Here is a 19,891-nt window from a genome sequence, read left to right as displayed (position 1 = left end):
CATCAAGGCAAAGGTGGCTATTTGAAGAATCTCAAATATAAAATATTTTTTGGTTACTACATGATTCTATTTGTGTTATTTCATAGTTTTGATCTCTTCACCATTATTCCACATAGTAAAAATAAAGAAAAACCCTTGAATGAGTAGGTGTTCTAAAACGTTTGACCGGTAGTGTACACAGACACACACACTCCATCTATTGGTCCAGACAAAATAGTTGGGTCAATCTCAACCAAATACTAGCAAGATGGATGGTACAGTAGTTCCGTCATATGGCCGATCAATTTGTTGCCTAGTGCTCAAACAGTGACTTAGACTGTTCTCCCTTTGTATGCTGGTCTGCTGGTGTGTGTGTGGAAGGGAACACAGGTCAACTGTATACTGGCAGAGATGAGGATCTCATTCCTCCTCTGTTGTACTGGACTACACTTCTATCATCCACAGTCTCTTCCCGTGGTGTCGCTGTTTCTCCCTGAGTAGGAGGAGATGCGTGTGTCAAGACAGAGGAGCTGATGATGTGGTATACAATGTAAATGTAAATGTAATGATGTGATACTGGTTCCGGAGCTGTTAGTGGACTGTAGTATCCATGGAGGGACACATGGAGCGCTGCTCAGTGCTCAGTTCCCTCCAGATATGAGGGAGGTGGGTAGAGAGGGCTGTCTACGCCTCATCTCCTGCTGTAGCTGCTCCTTCAGAGTGGACAACTGTGGGACGGACAGAGAGGGTCAGGGACTGACACACAGACATTCACGGTTTGTCTTCTTGCCCTTTAACCTCTGACCTTCTGGCTGTACATACCTGCTCCTCCAGGCCTTTGACCCGGTGGCGGTGGGCTCTGTCTCGGGCAGCCAGGATCCTCTCTGCCTCCCTCTGGGCGACCTTCAGCTTCTCCACCTCACGCAGCACCTCGTCACGCTGCCGCACAGAGCTCTCACTCTCACTGTGGGACTGCTCCATCTCAGCCAGCTGGGCCTGGATGCACAGAGAAACATATACACAGATAGAGAGAGGAGTGTTAGTCACTGGGCCACAGAAACACCAAGTCAGAGACTTAGGGTAGTTTTCTAGGTGCTAACAAGAGGTATGTCAACATTTCATGGCATAGCTGCAAGAAGTAGTTCGGGGATGCAGAATAAAAAAAATGCCCACGCTGAAGACGTCTAAATCAGTCCGCTAATACAGGACTAGTAAAGGCCCAGTGCACTACTTTTGTGTTAAAAAAAACTAAATGTATTTGAGTCTTTACCAGCATTTGTATCTTGAGTCTGATAATGATCTGTACAAAAAAGTTCATCTGATAATACTTGTGGAATATAAAAATACTTTTTGTTATGTTTTCCAGTTTCTTGAAATACTTTGCAAATGCAACTTATTTCTATGTGAAAACTGAAATGGTCTATTCATTCCTTTTCCATTTTAGTAGATGCTCTTATCCAGAGAAACTTAGTAGTGAGTGCATACATTTTCATACTGGTCCCCCGTGGGAATCGAACCCACAACCCTAGCATTGCAAGCACCATTCTCTACCAACTGAGCCACATCATCCCATCATCACAAACCATTTGATGTCTGAATGTACTCAATTGCTGTATTGTGCATTGTTTTTCTTCATGGTGATGGAAAGACTACAGGTACAAACCTAGATGACCAGCCTATGTACAATACAGTAATGTACATTTACAATAAGTGATTTATAAGGATGTTAAATTAATACTGCACAAAAATTGGTTGTTTTCCATGTTATTTGATCAAGAAAAATATTTAATTTGATGTGGATGTTTTGTGTCTTTGCCCATAACTTTGCACCCTTTGATGTAAATGTTTGAGGACAGGATTTTGTTCTTTCTGTATTCTATTAGAATGACAATCACAGAGAAAGGGACTGGGCAACAACTCTTACAATTCCAACTATTTAATCATGCAAGATAATGTTCTTAATTATACAACTACCTTTTTTTGCCAAAGTGGATATGCAGATTATTATTTTTTCCTGCCCTACAGGTAAAGGCCCAGTGCACTCCTTTTGTAAAAAATATTTTTTTCTAAAAATTACTGTTTTTGATAAATATTTTTCTTTTGAATTCCGATTTTTCAGGGGTGCCGCGACTATGCTACATGGGACACCATAAACACAGCTGGTAGGGCTGGGAGAGGTCTGACGACAAATGGTTAATAGCCCCTGTGTGGTGGTCACTTGACATCTGCTTCTTGATTAGATGACACAACGACTAGGAAAGGCCACTCTCATGGCTCACATCCATGACCTTGATAAAGTTATTATTCAGTAGTTCAGACTTCTTTATGGAAATGTCGTTTCAAATTAATTCAAAAGCAAACAAAGACTCCACAGTAGAATAACTATTCAACAGTGGCCTACTAGCTAAGCTATATCATGTAATTTATGTATTCAATGTATATCAAGGATGTTGTGCACATTCTTATAAAACTTCAGTCGTAACAGACACCATCAGGGTCCAGATCAAGAACAAACAAGCCAAACAATTCTGCTTAACTGCTCAACATTAGGCGTCTAACTAGCAGCAGATGCATTTAGATCCAGAGGGCCTGAGGCTACAGCCATTTTGTAGTGATTCCAACTCACGCTTGCATGGGGTTTCATTTGGCTGGCTTTAAAGTGAACACGACCCCCGGAGCTCAGGGAATAACAGACAGGCGCTCTGGGAGGGTCAAACTAATGAAGAAGAAAGTACAATAATCTGCAACAAAAGCACTGTCTCACCTGACTAACCCCTCACTTATCTGTACAGAGAATTTCAGACTAAAACTACAAAGTAGAAATTAGCCTGGTCTTCTATTATAGCAATAACTAGACAAACACCGGACATTGAGACACTCACCATAGAAAAAGTTAACTCCTCCTTTCACAAAGCAGCCAAATAACATCAGCCAATCACCAAATAACATCAGCTAATCACCTCAGTAAATTAGGTTATTTGTGGTTTACTGGTGGTTGGGGGAGGGGTTGTTTTTTATATTACAATCATATGCTAAGTCTATGGGACCTGACTTTGATGAATGCTTGGCATTATCAAATTGAGTTTGACCCCAGAAAAATACTAACGTGTGCCTAGGAAAAAGTGTAATGTAAATATTGATTGTTTGATTACCACATTGACCCACACAGAAAATCAACTAACTAAATGAAGGTTAAATGACTAACTAATGCCTGACTCCGTCATTAATTATGCTAATTTAGCAGGGGAAATAAGATGATCCACATGTTGAGGAAACATCTCATGACAGTCACTGTCACCTTACTGCTACCACCCTGAAGTAAAGTTCCCCTTTCTTTGCCTTTCTCTAGGGTTTACATTCTCCCCACTAGTCCCTGCCCACCTGTAGCAGTGCTATCTGTCTCTGTGCGTCCTGCAGCTCCTGCTCGGCGGTGGTGAGGGAGCGATCCAGGCGGCCCTTCTCTGCAGACAGACGCATGCTACCCTCCTCAGTCTTCAGCTTCTGACGCTCCACCTGAGAAGAGACCGTCCCAAATGGTCACAATTACCTCAGTACCACTCAACACAAGGGTTAGGGTCCATTTCATATTTAATTCAGTCAAGTCCGGATTTTAATTGAAAATTAGATTTGGCATTTTAGTTATTTAGCAGACACTCTTATCCAGAGTGACTTATAATTAGTGCATTCATCTCAAGATAGCTAAGTGAGATAACCATCTATCACAGTCGTAGAAAGTACATTTCACCTCAATAAAGTAGTTGCTTTTTCCCTCAATAAAGTCAGTGCTAGTAGGAAAAGACAAGTGCCGTGGGATTTATTTAAGATACTCTTTGAAGAGGTAGGGTTTCAGACATTTTCGGAAAATGGGTAGGGACTCCGCTGTCCTGACATTAGGGGGAAGCTCGTTCCACCATTGGGGTGCCAGGACAGAAAATAGCCTCGACTGGGTTGAGTGGGAGCTGACCCCCTTTAGGGGTGGGCGGGCCAAGAGACCAGAGGTGGCTGAACGGAGTGCTCGTTTGGGGTGTAGGGTTTGAGCATAGCCTAAAGGTAGGGAGGGGCAGTTCGCCTTGCTGCTCCGTAGGCAAGCAGCAGGGTTTTGAAGCGGATGCGAGCTTAGACTGGAAGCCATTGGAGTGTGCGGAGGAGCGAGGTGACATGGGATGGTTTAACACCAGGCGGGCTGCGGCATTCGGGATAAATTGCAGTGGCTTGATGGCACAAGCGGGGAGCCCAGCCAACAGAGAGTTGCAGTAGTCTAGACGGGAGATGACAAGTGCCTGGATTAGGACCTGCGCCACTTCCTGTGTGAGGAAAGGTCGTACTTTACGGATGTTGTAAAGCATGAACCTACAGGAGTGAGTCACTGCTTTGATGTTTGCAGAGAACGACAGGGTGTTGTCCAGGGTCACGTCAAGGTTTTTTACACTCTGGGTCTGGGAACACCATGGAGTTGTCAACTGTGATGGAGAGGTCTTGGAACGAGCAGGCCTTCCCGGGAGGAAGAGCAGCTCTGTCTTGTCGAGGTTGAGCTTGAGGTGGTTGGCCGACATCCAAGCTGAGATGTCTGCAAGGCACGCAGAGATGCGTGTCGCCACCTGGGTGTCAGAAGGGGGGAAGGAGAAATGTAGTTGAGTGTCATCCGCATAGCAATGATGGGAGAGACCATGTGAGGATATGATGGAGCCGAGTGATTTGGTGTAAAGAGAAAAGAGGAGAGGGCCTAGAACCGAGCCCTGGGGGACACCAGTGGTGAGAGCACGTGGTGCAGACATGGTTCACGGTGTCGAAGGCAGCAGATAGATCTAGAAGGATGAGTCAGCTTTGGCAGGTCACAGATGACACAGAGGAGAGCGGTCTCAGTTGAGTGAGCCTTCTTGAAGCCTTACTGATTACTTACTGAGTCTGGAAGATTGTTCTGAGAGAGATAACAAGAGAGTTGGTCATAGACAGAGATACTGGTCTGTAATTCTTTATGTCAGAGGGGTCAAGTGTTGGTTTCTTGAGGAGGGGAGTGAGTTTCATAGGGTTAGAGGCAGAAGCTTGAAATTTAGAGTGATAGAAAGCGGCTTCAGCAGCAGATACAGCGGAAGATAAGGTAGAGAGGAGGGAGTGGAAGGATGATAGGTTCACTGGAAGTTTAGTTTCCCTCCATTTTCACTCAGCTACTGCAGCCCTGTTCTGTTTCAATTCATTCATTGAATTGAAATGTAGTTCCTGAATTTAAATGGTTTAAAATATATGGACTCCAACACTGTGTCCCACCTGTAACAGTATACAAAATATTATGAACACCTGCTCTTTCCATGACAGACTGACCAGGTGAAAACTATAATCCCTTATTGATGTCACTTGTTAAATCCACTTCAATGAATCTAGATGGGGAGGATACAGGTTAAAGATGGATTTTTAAGCCTAGAGACAATTGAGACATGGATTGTGTATTCAGAGGGTGAATGGGCAAGACAAAAGATTTAAGTGCCTTTGAACAGGGTATGGTAGTAGGTGCCAGGTGCACCGGTTTGTGTCAAGAACTGCAACGCTGCTGGGTTTTTCATGCTCAACAGTGTGTATCAAGAATGGTCCACCACCCAAACGACATCCAGCCAACTTGACACAACCAATGCGACGCATTGAGTCAACATGGGCCAGCATCCCTGTGGAACACTTGACACCTTGTAGAGTCCATGCCCAGACGAATTAAGGCTGTTCGGAGGGCAAAAAGAGGTGCAACTCAATTAAAGGAAAGTGTACTTAATGTTTCATAGACTCAGTGTATATTCCTGATGCTTGTTGTGTTTGGTGTTTATCTCACGGTCTTATCTTCGTCTCACCTTGTCCAGTATATTCCACAGTGCATTTTTGTCCTTCTCCAGGTGGACAGCCTGTCTCTCCGCATCTTTCTTCTCTGTCTCCAGCATGGCCACGGCCCTCTGCAGCCCCCGCAGCCTCTCCTCTGCAGTCGCTCTCTCTGCCTGGGCAGACTGGGCACTGTGCTGGGCCTCTGTCAGACTGGCGGACCGTTGACGCAGGGCCTACAGGACAGACAGGGTGAAGGAACAGCTATACAGATATCTCTCTCTCACACACACACACACACACACACACACACACACACACACACACACACACACACCTCCTGTGTGTGGGCCAGCTCTGCCTCCAGCTCTCTTTGTCTCAGCTCGCTCTGGGTCAGCTCAGTCTGAAGGCTTTGCACTCGCTCAGTGAGGGCCACCATGCCTCTCTTCCCCTCCACCAGGGATGACCGCGCTCCATCCACTCGTTCCTGAACACAGCAACACTCCATTCACTGGTCATTACAATTTGCTGTAAACCTATTTAAATTACAGGGATGAACCTTGACAACAAACACTTGAATTTCAGTCCTACTGTCCCATCAATGGTTCCTCTCCACCCACCTTTAGATGCCTGCGGTCCTGCTCGGCCAGCCCCAGGGTCTTCTGCAGTGCGGCCAGGCGCCCCTGGGTGGCGCTGTGGGCAGCCGTGGCCTCCTGGAGGCTCTGGGAGAGGTTCTGGGTCTTCTCTCTGATACAGGCCTCTCCTTCCTGGACTTTAGACAGAGCCTGGTTCAGCCTGTCCACTTCTCTCTGGAGTGACGTCACACGGCTCTCCCCCTCCACCACCTGGGACAGATGCAGAACACAATGTGTATGAGTGCTTTGAGTGTCTCAGTGTGTATACGGTATAAGTGTATTTCCATTTGAATCTGGTTAAATCTCAGCATGACCTGCCTCCATCAGGGATGTATCTGTTCATAGACATGTGGCTAAGAGTGTTACCTGTTTGAGTAGTGTGTCATGGTGCTCCTGGGTGGCCTGGCTCTCGGCCTCCCTGTCCCCCAGGCTCAGTTTGAATCTCTGCAGCTCCCCCTCCAGACTGCGTCTCCCCAGTTCCATCCTGGTCCCCCGTGCCTCAGCAGCCTCCAGGGCCTCCCGCAGGCGCCTCCGCTCAGCCTCCAGACGCACCTCGCCCACATGCTGCTTACTCAATTGGTCCTACACGGAGGAGAGGGAGGAGAGAGTGAGGTGAGCGAAAGGGAGACATTGTGAGAGAATGAGAGAGTGACAGAAAGAGAAGGAGAGAGTGAGAGAGACAGTGTGAGAGAGAAAGATCTGAAACTGTCAGACTGGCAGTCACATCAAGGTCACATGTCAAAGCCAGCCAGTCCATCCAGATCCAGTATGTGACACAGTCTGACAGCAGAAAGGCTGCTTGTCTAATGAGAGGCCTGGAGACTGTAGAGCAGCCATACGCAACGACTACATTGATTTTGTTGAGTCACTCAGGTACACATAAGACAAGGCAAAGTGTGTAGAATTGCAGGAAATTTGCTTTAAAACTGCAAAAATGTATCTCCTCCAACAAGAGGGGTGTGAACCGTGTGAACTGTTTGGGGGTCACATGGGTCACGATGTGGGGGTTTGTTCCTAAGCAGACTAATGACAATATCCATCCGGACCTTTTCCATTTAGGAACTTTGTGTGACCGGACCTTCTCAAATAGTAGTTGAGTACCCCTGCTGTAGAGAGCTATAGAACTAGACACGAGGGGCAAACACAGACGCTCCACAAACACTCTCATAGGGAGGCCAGACAGACATAAACACACAGACAGTTGATCTACAGCTGGCCACATCCCTCCCTCTAATGCTCAACAACCCCCCCCTTTCCCAGAAATACTGTCTATTCAATTCTCTACCATTTGATTTTGCAGCTCCTAACTATAATCTCTATAATCATAAATACCTACCCTCCTTTCCCTTCATCCGTCTTTCCCCTTGGACTTTCTCCCACTAACCCATTTCCCATTCACTCAGCCAGTCCTTCTCTCTCTCCCTCTTTCCCCATGCTCCTTCTGTTGTCAGCTGTGGAAAGTGCTTCCTAGGGTGGTGTGAGGGCTGGACTTAGAGGACTGGACATATGGAGTTGCTTTGGCCAGAGATATGACATGGAGTTGTGTTTAATTACTCAGTGTTCTGTGGCATCTGTTGTTATGACAGTCACCGTCCGTTTTCTGCTCCCACCTAATGCTCCCTGCAGGGTCACCATATGGCAGTGTTGGCAGGTTAGTGGGCAGCATTGTGTTAGCAGACACTATAATCCTAGTCAGGGAAGTTCTTCTACATACAGTAAGTATGTGTTGGTGTGAGTGTATGTGCATGTGTTTCAGTCTCTGCAATCTGCAGTGTGTGTACCTGTATGTGTTTCCTCTCCGTCTCTGCAGTCTGCAGGGCTCTCTCCAGCTCCTTGACTCTGTCAGTGAGGGCCCTCCTCTCCCTCTCTCCCCTCCTCACCGTCTCCTCCTGCTGCTGGAGCATGGCCTGGGTGGAGCTCAGACGCCCGTCAACACCACGCTTACCTGGACAGAAACACAGACAGTCACAACACTGGAGCATTCACAGACAAGGTCTATATGCCAATGTGTGCATAAAGTGTGCCCTTCCTGGGTCATTGGATGGCTGTGAATGACTTCACTGTGTAAATGACTCTCTTGGCCCTCTTATGGTTTGTGTGTGTGTCCGTGCACGTGTGTGTGGCTCACCCTCTGGCACTCCTGCAGTGTGTTGTGTAGCTGAGAAAGGCGGTTCTGGGCGGAGTCTCTCTCCCCCGTCACCTCCTCCAGCTCGCTCTGTAGCCCCCCAACTGGCAGCGAGCCTCGTCCTAAAAAACAACATGGAACACACTTCAACAACCCCATCATGCACTGACAGACCATTACCTTTTCTATCATCTAAATTCACATTTCAGTGCTACAGAGATTTCTTGTACAATTGTTTAGCACAATACTGAGAGAAATCACTTAGGTAAAAAAAGTGTGAAAAAAGGCTTCAGTCTGTTAATAAATGTGTCTTACAGAATGGTAAATAAAATGTATAATCTTTACGTTTATATGATACTGGACTGCCATGTATCATGTCTACAGTACCCTGTCTCTTCGAGAGTCTCGGAGCTCCTGGAGGAAGTCTCGGAGGGCACAGCGCAGCTTCTCAGGGTCCAGCTGAGGCAGAAGCATGGGGAGGGGGGTGTCACCCTGTTCTGGGGAGATCAGCCTGGAGCAGCCCAACGTATTGTCAGGGGTCGAACCTCCAAAATCTGGAAGAAAAAATTACAATCAGTATAACTCCAATCCCATCAAGTATTCTACAGGATTTTGTTTGTCTCTGTAAATACAATTAATTACAGCCTGCTTTCACATTGATGTTTGGCAAGGGGCGAGAGGCTACGTGTGATGCTGCTGTGGGATGCTCCCCCTGGGGCTCCTGCCCCAGCTGGCACTGCTCCGGCCCCCCAGCCCGATGCCCAGTGTACGGGTCAGCGCCGACTGCAGGCTGCCCAGGCGGAACTCCAGCTCCCTGCGTCCGGCTACGGACCTGGCCAGCTCTGCCTCGGTGGCTGCCAGGCGGCCCTGGGCCTCGCTGAGCTGCAGGCTAGACAGAGTGAGGGAGTCCTGGGCTGTCTGGGGCCGCAGGGACAGGTTCCTGGCCTCATCCTGGAGCTTCTTCTCACAGCCCCGGGCCTCCTGCATCTGGGCTGTCAGCTCCCTCTCACAACCCCGACAGCCTAACTCTGACTCTGTCAGATGCCTCTGGAGGATGGACAGCTGGAGGGAGGAGAAAGAGAGGGGGAGGGAGGAGAGAGGGAAGGATAGCGATTGAAAGAGTGGTACAGCAGAAAGGGATGTGTAGAGGGAGGTTGATTAAGTTTTATGTTTAACCAAGCCTAAACTCTCACTCTACACCCTCCTCAATCTCTTCCACCATCCTCACCTCTTTCTTGATGGAGGTCCTGGCTGTGTCTGCCTCGGCCAGCTTCTGTTTGAGAGAGAACATCTCCCTTCCTCTCTCCTCCTCTCTCTGCTCCTCCAGGGAGAGACGCGTCTGCAGCTCAGCCACCTCCTTCCCTTTCTGTTCCTTCTCTCCATCAAGCACCTTCACCTGATGGAGTGATTGGATGGAGGAGTTATAGACTATGTCTAAACCAAGGCCTGGAGTTTTTCCTGGTATGATCACGTGGACAGCAAAAACTAAATGCCTAGTCAAGTTATTTATAGTGTTCTACAGCAGTTAAGGTAAACCGATAAATGTCAAATTATAAACAGAGTATTTCAGAGATGTGACCGTGTGACGGACCTGTCTGCGTAGCTCCTGCAGCTCTCTCTGGGCCTCCAGTCGTGACCTCTCGACCTCTCTCAAACAGCTGCGGAGTTCCGTCACCTCTCTATGGGCAGACGACAGGCTCTCCCCCAGAACAGCCAGCCGCTGCTCCTTCTCCTCACACTGATGCTTCACACTGACACACACACACAATATTAGTATTGCAACTACTGCAGTGAGAGTTCAGTAAAAATAAAATGTCAAATATTACACACTTTTGTATAGATGCTTTCTTTAGGATTTACGATCCCACAGTGATACTAGTACTGAACATGTGGAAGGTGTGCAGCCAAGCTCTACCTGATTCTCTCAGAATCTGCACTTATCAGTGTCTCCCTCAGCTGCATTTGATAGGCTGAGTGTGTCTCTCTCCTTGGTGACATCACAGAAGGTGTGCCGTAGCTCCACCCCGTCCCTTCTGTACCCCTCCCCGGTGTCCCGGGTTTGGTTGAGGCACCTCTCCATCTCCAGCATGTCCCGCCTCACCTGGTCTCGGCTCTCCTCACTGGCTGAGAGAGAAGCTCTGCACTCCTCCAACTGGAAGAGGAAGTTAGGGAGAGTGGTAAAGAAATGTTGAACCAGAAATGGTCACTGGCTCCATCCCTGACTCTAACCGTACCTCACCTCTTTGAGTGCAATGTCAGTGTGTGTCTGTAGGTCAGTGCAGTTCTCCTGCAGCCTGTATAGCTCCCGATCATGAACACTGCCAGCCTCTTCCAGCTGAGAGCGAAGCTCCAGTAACTCAATGGTCAGAGTTCCCACTGAGGCCTATAGACAAAAGTCAAGGAGACTTTAGAGTTTGGACACATACATGTTTAGCATTTTAATGTATTTTAGAACAATTCATGATAGTACAGAATGGGCACAGAGTTATAACGCGGTCTAGAATTACCCTCTCTTGGGCTTTGTAATGCGCTGCCTCTCTGGCCAGTCTATCCAGCTCCAGGGCTGCAGTACCCAGCTCTGCCTTCAGGATGGACACCCTCTCAGACAGCACAGCCTTCTCTGCTTCCTTCTGGGACAGCATCTGAGAGAGGGCAATAGAAAGGGCCTCTATAACTGGGGATATAAGTTCTCTTATCAGTATTTTCTCTGCACTTCATTACAGAGTCTGATCTCTATTACATGGTGTCTTTGTCTGGTCTCTAAGATGTGACTGACCTGTTGTTTCTCTGTCTATGCCTGTAGCAGACTCTGGTCTCTGTCGTGGTGCAGACTCCTCACTTCATCTCTCAGGTCTTCCCGGTCTCTCTCGGCTCTGAGGAGCTGCTCCTCGACCTCTTGTCTGACACGTCGTAGTGCCCCCTCCTGTTCAGACTCCAGACTGTGACGCAGGGCCTCCTGGAGAACAAACACACTCAGTTGTTCATGTTCATTGTATGGGTCTAACCAGCCCAAATAAAGAACATGAACAACTGAGTAGAATCAAGACACACATTGAGACATCTTGGGCAAAAGTAAGAAACATAAATAATAATCATAATAGTACTGGATACAAGTAAAACCATCCTTATAATATTCTTACTGCTAGAGCAAAAACCTCTCCAAACAGATCTAGTCTAGTAGAACTAGACTTCTACAGTGGCCCCCATCCCCCCCTCACCTTCTCAGCGGTCAGTCTCTCTGCCTCCTCCTGGTGGTCAGTGATGGCGGTGCGTAGGGCCTGCTGGGACTCCTGCTGGGTGGTGCTCAGGGCCTGGCTCAGAGTCTCTCTCTCCCGCTCACTCTGTGCCAGTGCATTCTCCCCATCAGCACACACACGCCTCAGCTCCGCTACACAGGACAATAGGGGACATGATGAGCAGTTTCGAACCTGTGTTCATACAGTCATGTAATGGCTATAGCATCATTTCTCCATCAATCTCCTCAACTCCTTTTTACTAACACTTGATCTGGTTTCCCCTCTTTCTTCCGATGTTCTATGGCTCCAATGCTCCTCAATAATATTATTTAATTCTAACTTATCAATCCTCCCGTCTTCCTTGTTGATGCTCTCTCTGCCACTACCATCTTATTTTCACTCATTTGGTTCCTCTCTGTATGTAAGTCATTCATTTCTCATCCTCCTGTCCCCTCTCTCTCTCACCGGTGGTTGTCTCACAGCGCAGCTGCAGACTCTGGATCTCTGTCTCCGGCTGCTCTCTGTCAGACTCCAGCTGCAACAGCTGCTGCTGCACCTCAAACAGGCTGGTCTCCAGGGCCTCCCGCTCCGACCTGCAGGGGCATGACACACGCATCAGGGACCAATTCTTCAACACACACACACACACACACACATACACACACACAGACGGACATGCATGCACATGCGCACACACACACAGATCTCACCTGAATGCGGCCAGCTCCTCGGTCAGCATGGCGTTCTCTCTCTCTGATGCAGTCAGCTGGACCACCAGCCCCGTCCTCTCTCTAGCCAGCTCCGCCCTGTCCCGCCCTACTTCCTCCAGGGCCACGCCCTGTCTCTGTTCCTCACCCCGGGCCATGCCCAACTCCGCCCCCAGAGAGCTCACCTCGCCACACAACTGTCAGCAGAGAAATACACAGGTACATGCAGTAAAATTGTACACATTTACAGACAGAGATTCACAGAACAATGAGGTTTCAGAACTCAGTGATTATCATTCTTTGTTAATTACTGAAGCTCTTTCTTGCTGAGAAGACACATTATCATATGCCACTTTCCCATTCTCATCATTTACCTGAGTGACTTTGTCCTGCAGCTTCACTCTATCTGCCCGGAGGCTCTGAAGCTCCGCCTCCATCCCCACCCTGCTCAGCTCAGACTCCTGCAGTGATTGGTGGAGGGCGAGGTGTGCGGTGTCCAGCTCTAGCCTGTCCTGCTCCAATCGGACCAGCTCATCTCTGATGGTCAGCTTCTCCTGCTCCGCCTCACGCTTCTGGGCCTGCAGATGGGCCTTCTCCTCCTCCAGCTGAGAGAGAGACAGAGAGAGAGAGAGAAACATGGACACGTATGAGAGAGTAAACGGGTGTGGAAGGCCTGAATTGAAGAGGTCCTAGCCTATAGAATAGGCCAGAGCGATGCTTTGTTTTGATGGTTACTCTTGCATTAGTCCTATATGACTTCACCCACAAGTGTTAGTCAAATGTTGATCAAGGTGTTGGTCCCACTGTGTCCCACCTGGCTGATGATGGAGTTGAGGTCAGACTTGTCCTGGGCTAGGCCCTCATTCATGCTGCCCATCTTGGCCAGAGAGTCTCGGAGGGCAGCCTCCTCAGAGTCAAGCTTATTGACCAGCAGAGAGAGCTCTGCATTACTGCTCTCAGCCTGGGGGACAGAGGAGAAAACATACAGGACAGAGAGAAGATGGGTGAACTTTTAAGAGGTGAATTTTCAAGGAGAGGAAGTCAAAGGAGGACCAAATAGTGACAACCAAACACAAGAGGATCCAGAGAGTGAGTGACATCATCTGTGTGTCTTACCCGGGTTAGAGCCTCAGTGAGCTGGGCCTTCTCCCCCTCCAGCAGCTGCCTCTCCACCTCCGCCTGGTGGTGGGTCTCTCTCACTGCAGACAGCTCCCCTCGCTGGACAGACGCCCGGCTCTCACTCTGCTCCCACTGCTTCTGACTGTGGGGACAGGGACCAGGGACAGGGTTAGAGACAGAGACATGACTACTGGGTTTGTTTTCCATTCACACACCCTATCGATGTCAATTGGTTTTGCTGACTTTCTCCATCTCTTATCTCACTCACACTCGCTCTGTCTCAGCCTTGGCTCGGTCTCTTTCCTGCCGTTCGGCCTCCTTCTCCTCTCTCTCGTGATCCCTCTCTCTCTCTGGGCCGACGTCACGGCCTGCTGAAGCTTTTCACAGTCCATCTGCAGGATCTGGGCCTTGATCAGAGCTGTCTGGGCTGCCTTCTCCATAGCCATCTTCTCACTGAGAGGACAGACACACAGACACAGCGGACAACAGGACATTGTGATTCGAAATTTCTGTAAAGCTGTATGAAAGGAAAGATGTGCGCTTCCTGAAAATAAAGTTAACTGCTAGTGCTTACAATATCTGTAGCATTAGCTACTCCTCTCTCCATGCATACTAAGGCTTGTTCTTTAACCAGGGCACTGAGGGAAGACACTTCCTGGTCCTAAAGGGTTTTCCATCACCCAATTTGTTTTATAAGTCTGCTTGCGGACTCTTCTGGTTGTACCTAGCCAGTTTGTCTCTGTCTTGTTTCAGACGGTCTCTCTCTCTCTGCGTGGTGTCTTTTTCTCTCTGAACTCCATCCCTCTCTCCCTGCAGGGTCCAACTGCGCTGCTCTGTCTCTCGCTTGGCTGACTCCGCCTCTGCGAGCTGCCTGCGCAGCATCTGCAATGATGACTGGGCAGAGGACAGACACCCCCGGACCTCCTGTAGACCAGAGAGACAGAGGCAGAGGAGAGAGTGGGACACTGAACACTGGACACTGAAAGTGATACAGAGGAATTAAGAGATAAGACAACTTTTATAGGAAATGTTTGTATAGGAAAGTTGGACAATGTAACATTGTAATAAAGCTGGCTATAAGAAGCCTCAATTCTCAATGACTACAGTAAAACCACTTATATAGTAGAAGATGTGTTAATGTGTCCAGCTGCAACAGTGTGGACGGGGTACCTGCAGCTGGAGATGTCTGCTGTTGACAGCAGAGCGCAGGGCAGACAGGCTGGCCTCTGGGACGGGTGCCAACGAGGAGTAGCGGCTAGGAGAGGTGGATTGCTGTGGTGACGAGGAGCGGTGAGGGGAGGAGCCACGGAGCAGAGCCAATAAAGGAGCTCCGGTGTTCTCCTGGTCTGCCTCTGATGATGAGTCCCCATCGGACAGGACAGTCTAGGGAGGGGTTTAAATGTGGAGGTTGGTCAAAGTTTGCTGTGTGTGTGTGTGCGTATGTGAGAGACTGCTGTACCTGTGCAATGTCTCTCAGTGTGTCCAGCAGTGTTTCAGTATGAGCTCTCATCACCTGCATGTCTGTCTCATCGTTCCCAATCTGCTCCTGTAGGAAGATAACCATAGTGAGGAGGGAGGGGTATGATGGCTACTGATGGCAAATGGCTACAGGAAGTTTCTATGCTGGGGTCACACAGGCCAATCTCACCTCCAGTCTCCTGGTCAGAAAGGCCATGTCTCGGTCTCTCTCCTCAGTCTGACCCTTCAGCCTCTCCCCCTCTTGCACAGCATCTGACCGTCTGACCACACACACACAAATCACTTAGCATACCATTGAATCTCTAAGATGCACATTACACTTCACCCTCCTGATTTGTGTACCACCACCAGGCAGACCAGGCTGCCACTCAGTAAACACAGAGAGACAGAAAGACAGACAGTGTCAGAGTCCCATAGTACACTACTTTTGAGCAGAGCCCTATGTAGGGTGCCATTTGATACACAGCCAATGACTGAGCACAGTGTTCAACTCTCTCCCTGACCTGGCATTGAGCTTGGCCCTCTCTGCGTCTGTCCTGGTCTGCAGGCTCATCATCTCGGCCACCCTTTCTCTGAGCTGCAGCTCCAGCTGCCCACGCAGCGCCACCTCCCGCTCCAGAGCCAGGGCCGCCCCTCCCTCCCGGTTGCGCATCGTGGAGGAAAGGCCGGAGCAGGACGACTGGATAGAGTGGGAGGTCCGTGCCAGCTCATTACGCATGTCTGACAGGTCCCTGGCAGGGGGAAAGGGGCAGAAGAAGAAATATGAAATAATTCAAATTCACAACAACCACTATACATAGAGCACAAATATAGTGGCAAAGTCACAATATAAAATGGGGTGCATTCATGCCGTTTGTTGTGCAGTTAGTTGTTCTGACCTCTCTGTAGCGCTCTTCAGCTCACAGACCTGCCTTCGGAAGCCCACCACCTGTCGCCATAGGGACAGTAGACGACTGTGCTCACTGCTGAAATAACTGTGGAAAGACTAAGAGAGAGGAATTGTGAAATAGCACGTGACAGAAAATAAGAGAAGTGTTTCTTATATTCAAAATGAAAACAGCCATCCACAAAAACTCTCATTTCTAATACCCACCTCCTCCTCCCTCCTCCAATCAGACTCTCTCTGCTCCAGCTCCTCCCTGGACTTGGACCAATCAACAGTGAGTCTGCGTATGTCCTGGCTGAGTGCCTCATTGGCCAGTCCTGCTTGCTCCAACTGCTCTCTCAGCATGGCGTTCACTGCAGACAGACTGCTGCTCCTGTGGAGCATAACACGGCATTTGTCACGGTTTACTAAGCCAGAACCCAGAAGCAGACCAGGACAAGGTAGGTTGAAACAAAGGTGAGTGTTTATTTAATAGATCCACGAGTGAGGCTGAATAATCCAGGGAACAGAGCGGGTGTCGTGGATGGGTTGTTGAGGGTGCAGTGGTAGGTCCAGTAATGGCTCGGCAGCCGCCGACCATCAGGCAGAGGTTGGATGAAGGTTCCGGATGAGTGACTGCAGATGGAACAAAACGGAGGTAAGTACAAAACAAGCAAACAAGGTGCAAAACAACAAAACTAACGCTACATGCTCTAAGGCTGATCCACTGATAAACATACTGTTCATGGCTAACGATCCGGCAGGGAATGGATGTTAGGACAGAGCCTAAGAAGGGTGATGATCAGGACCAGGTGTGCAGATTGCTGATGGGATGCAGGTGCGGAAATCAAGAGAGCTCCCGCCTAGCAACGTTGCCCGGCAACCAGGCAGGGAGCGTTCCAGAACCCTCGGGAAACTGGAGATCCCGAGCAGAAAAACTAGTAACACAGACAGGAACCGACTCAAACTGCAGGGTTCGTTACAGTACCCCCCCTCCGACGAACGCCACCGGGCGGACTCCCCGGAGCGCCAGGATGGAGGCGGTAGAAGTCACGAATGAGGTCAGCGTCCAGGACCTGTCGCCGCGGAATCCAACTCCTCTCTTCAGGACCATAACCCTCCCAGTCCACGAGATACTGGAAACCCCGGCCCCGCCGTCTGGAATCCATGATGCGTCGCACCGTGTAGGCAGGCCCACCTCCGATCCTCCGAGGAGGAGGAGGAGGAGGCGGAGGAGGCAACAGAGGACTGAGGAGAACAGGCTTGAGGCAGGAGACATGAAAGGTGGGATGGACTCTGAGCGTTCTCGGTAGTTTGAGTCGAACTGCAACCGGATTGATCACCTTCTCCACCACAAACGGACCAATGAACTTCGGGGACAACTTCCTAGACTCAGTCCGTAAAGGAAGATCCCGTGTGGCCAACCAGACCCTATCTCCGATGGTATAGGTGGGAGCGGGAATCCGGCGACGATTCGCCTGGAGCTGATACCGGTCCGAAACTCTAAGGAGTGCCTTTCTGGCCCGATGCCAGGTCCGGTGGCAACGACGAATATGGGCCTGAACAGAGGGCACTGAGAGCTCCTTCTCCTGAGAAGGGAACAAGGGAGGTTGGTAGCCATACAGGCACTGGAAGGGAGACATCCCAGTGGCAGATGTAGGGGAGAGTATTGTGGGCATACTCAACCCAAGGCAACTGAGAGACCCAGGAGGTGGGGTTGGAAGAGACAAGGCAGCGTAGCGTGGATTCCATCTTCTGGTTGGCTCTCTCCGCCTGACCATTAGATTGGGGGTGAAAACCAGATGTGAGACTGACTGTAGCTCCAATGGCCAAACAGAAGGACTTCCAGACAGCAGAGGTAAACTGAGGGCCACGGTCGGAAACGATATCACTGGGCAAACCGTGGACCCTGAAAACCTCCCTAACCAGGATCTCGGACGTCTCCGAGGCAGAGGGAAGCTTGGCAATTGGCACAAAGTGGGCGAACTTGCTGAATCTGTCCACGATAGTCAGAACGACCGTGTTCCCCTCAGAAGCGGGCAACCCAGTGACAAAGTCCAGGGCCAGATGCGACCATGGTCGCCGGGGAATAGGAAGGGGGTGAAGTAGTCCAGAACTGGGCCGATTGGTACTCTTATTCTGCGCACACACTGGACAGGCAGCAACAAAACCCAGAGTATCCTCGGCCATGGCAGGCCACCAAAAACGTCTGCGAAGAAACGCCATCGTCCGAGCCACGCCAGGGTGACAAGCCATCTTGCTGGCGTGGGACCATTTGAGGACAGCAGGGCGAACCGACTCAGGCACAAACAACCGACCGGGTGGACCGTTACCGGGACCGGGCTGCGTCCGAAGGGCCGCCATCACCTCCTCCTCAATCTTCCACATAACAACTCCCACGACGCAGTTCCGGGGGAGAATTGTCTCGGTCTTGGACCCACTCTCTTCCGTCTTGGGAACATCCGGGACAAGGCGTCCGCCTTGCCGTTCTTAGATCCAGGTCGGAACGTCAGGGAAAAATTGAATCGTCCGAAAAACAACGCCCACCTGGCCTGACGGGAGTTGAGACGTCTAGCCGATTGCACGTAAGCAAGATTCTTGTGGTCAGTCCAGACCATAAACGGTTGCTCCGCCCCCTCCAACCAGTGGCGCCACTCCTCCAAGGCAAGTTTCACCGCGAGAAGCTCCCGGTTACCCACATCGTAATTCCTCTCCGCAGGCGAAAGGCGACGAGAGTAGTAGGCGCAGGGATGGAGTTTACTGTCCGTGGAGCATCGCTGCGACAGGATGGCGCCAACTCCCACATCAGACGCGTCCACTTCAACGACGAACTGACGGGCCGTGTCCGGTTGAGAGAGAAATCGCCTCTTCAAATCCAGAAACGCTCGATCCGCCTCCGGATTCCACTTGAAGGTCCTGATACTGGAAGTCAAGGCAGTTAACGGAGCGGCCACACGGCTGTAATCCCGGATGAATCTGCGGTAGAAATTCGCAAACCCCCAAAAATCTCTGGAGCTGCAATCTCGTACCGGGCTGGGCCCATTCCAGGACCGCTCTAACCTTCTCCTGGTCCATCCTAATCTCTCCCCTGGAGATGATGTACCCGAGAAAGGATGTCGTGTGGGCGTGAAACTCGCACTTCTCGGCCTTCACGAACAGGCGATTCTCCAACAATCGCTGCAGAACCTGCCGGACATGCTGGACGTGGTCGGAAGGTTCCTTCGAGAAGATCAGAATGTCATCCAGGTAAACAAACACAAAGAGACCGATCATATCTCTCAGGACGTCGTTCACCATACTCTGGAATACCGCTGGAGCATTGGTCAGTCCAAACGGCATCACCTGATACTCGAAGTGACCCATCGGTGTATTGAAACCCGTCAACCACTCGTCCCCCTCTCTGATCCGGACCATGTGATACGCATTGCGTAGGTCTAGCTTGGTGAACACTGTAGCACCCTGTAAGGAGTCGAAGGCAGAACTCATCAAGGGCAGGGGATACTTGTTCTTGACCGTGATGTCATTCAACCCCCCGATAATCAATACACGGTCGAAGAGAGCCATCCTTCTTACCCACAAAGAAGAATCCTGCCCCCCAGGGGTGATGACGAGGGACGAACGAGACCAGCAGCTAGGGACTCCTTGATGTAGGTCTCCAACGCCTCACGTTCAGGTCGGGAGATACTGTATAACCTTCCCTTGGGGTAGACAGCTCCAGGGAACAGGTTGATGGCACAATCATATGGTCGGTGGGGAGGGAGTGACAGAGCCTTCTGCTTACTGAACACTTCCCCCAAATCGTGATATGTCTCGGGAACCAGGGACAAATCTGGGGGTTTAGCCTCAATCACCTGACTGGGAACCGAATGGGGACAGGCAGTCTTGAGACAGTTAGCATGACAATCAAGGCTCCAACTCGTTACCTTGCCCGTCACCCAATCGAACGT

General features: G+C 49.9%; 1 protein-coding gene across 1 annotated transcript in view; it reads right to left on the bottom strand.

The window, feature by feature from the left end:
• Positions 1–134: 134 nt before the first annotated feature.
• LOC121578784 (rootletin-like) overlaps positions 135–19,891 on the bottom strand; it is a 31,116-nt gene continuing 11,359 nt past the window's right edge. Inside the window, 34 exon segments of the mRNA XM_041893164.2 lie at positions 135–707; positions 802–975; positions 3,361–3,492; positions 5,814–6,014; positions 6,116–6,265; positions 6,399–6,623; positions 6,780–6,995; positions 8,195–8,358; positions 8,542–8,660; positions 8,926–9,035; positions 9,145–9,160; positions 9,224–9,600; positions 9,767–9,934; positions 10,130–10,289; positions 10,454–10,498; positions 10,500–10,690; positions 10,778–10,921; positions 11,046–11,180; positions 11,336–11,494; positions 11,757–11,926; positions 12,240–12,367; positions 12,485–12,678; positions 12,856–13,086; positions 13,296–13,442; positions 13,598–13,742; positions 13,869–13,957; positions 13,960–14,053; positions 14,325–14,524; positions 14,771–14,983; positions 15,060–15,146; positions 15,249–15,339; positions 15,583–15,810; positions 15,958–16,064; positions 16,173–16,338. Coding sequence (XP_041749098.2) covers positions 621–707; positions 802–975; positions 3,361–3,492; positions 5,814–6,014; positions 6,116–6,265; positions 6,399–6,623; positions 6,780–6,995; positions 8,195–8,358; positions 8,542–8,660; positions 8,926–9,035; positions 9,145–9,160; positions 9,224–9,600; positions 9,767–9,934; positions 10,130–10,289; positions 10,454–10,498; positions 10,500–10,690; positions 10,778–10,921; positions 11,046–11,180; positions 11,336–11,494; positions 11,757–11,926; positions 12,240–12,367; positions 12,485–12,678; positions 12,856–13,086; positions 13,296–13,442; positions 13,598–13,742; positions 13,869–13,957; positions 13,960–14,053; positions 14,325–14,524; positions 14,771–14,983; positions 15,060–15,146; positions 15,249–15,339; positions 15,583–15,810; positions 15,958–16,064; positions 16,173–16,338 — 5,263 coding nt within the window. The 3' untranslated portion in view covers positions 135–620.

The sequence above is a fragment of the Coregonus clupeaformis genome, chromosome 12 (genome assembly GCF_020615455.1).
Source record: "Coregonus clupeaformis isolate EN_2021a chromosome 12, ASM2061545v1, whole genome shotgun sequence".
Classification (NCBI taxonomy): domain Eukaryota; kingdom Metazoa; phylum Chordata; class Actinopteri; order Salmoniformes; family Salmonidae; genus Coregonus; species Coregonus clupeaformis.
This window is presented reverse-complemented; position numbering and strand designations above follow the sequence as displayed.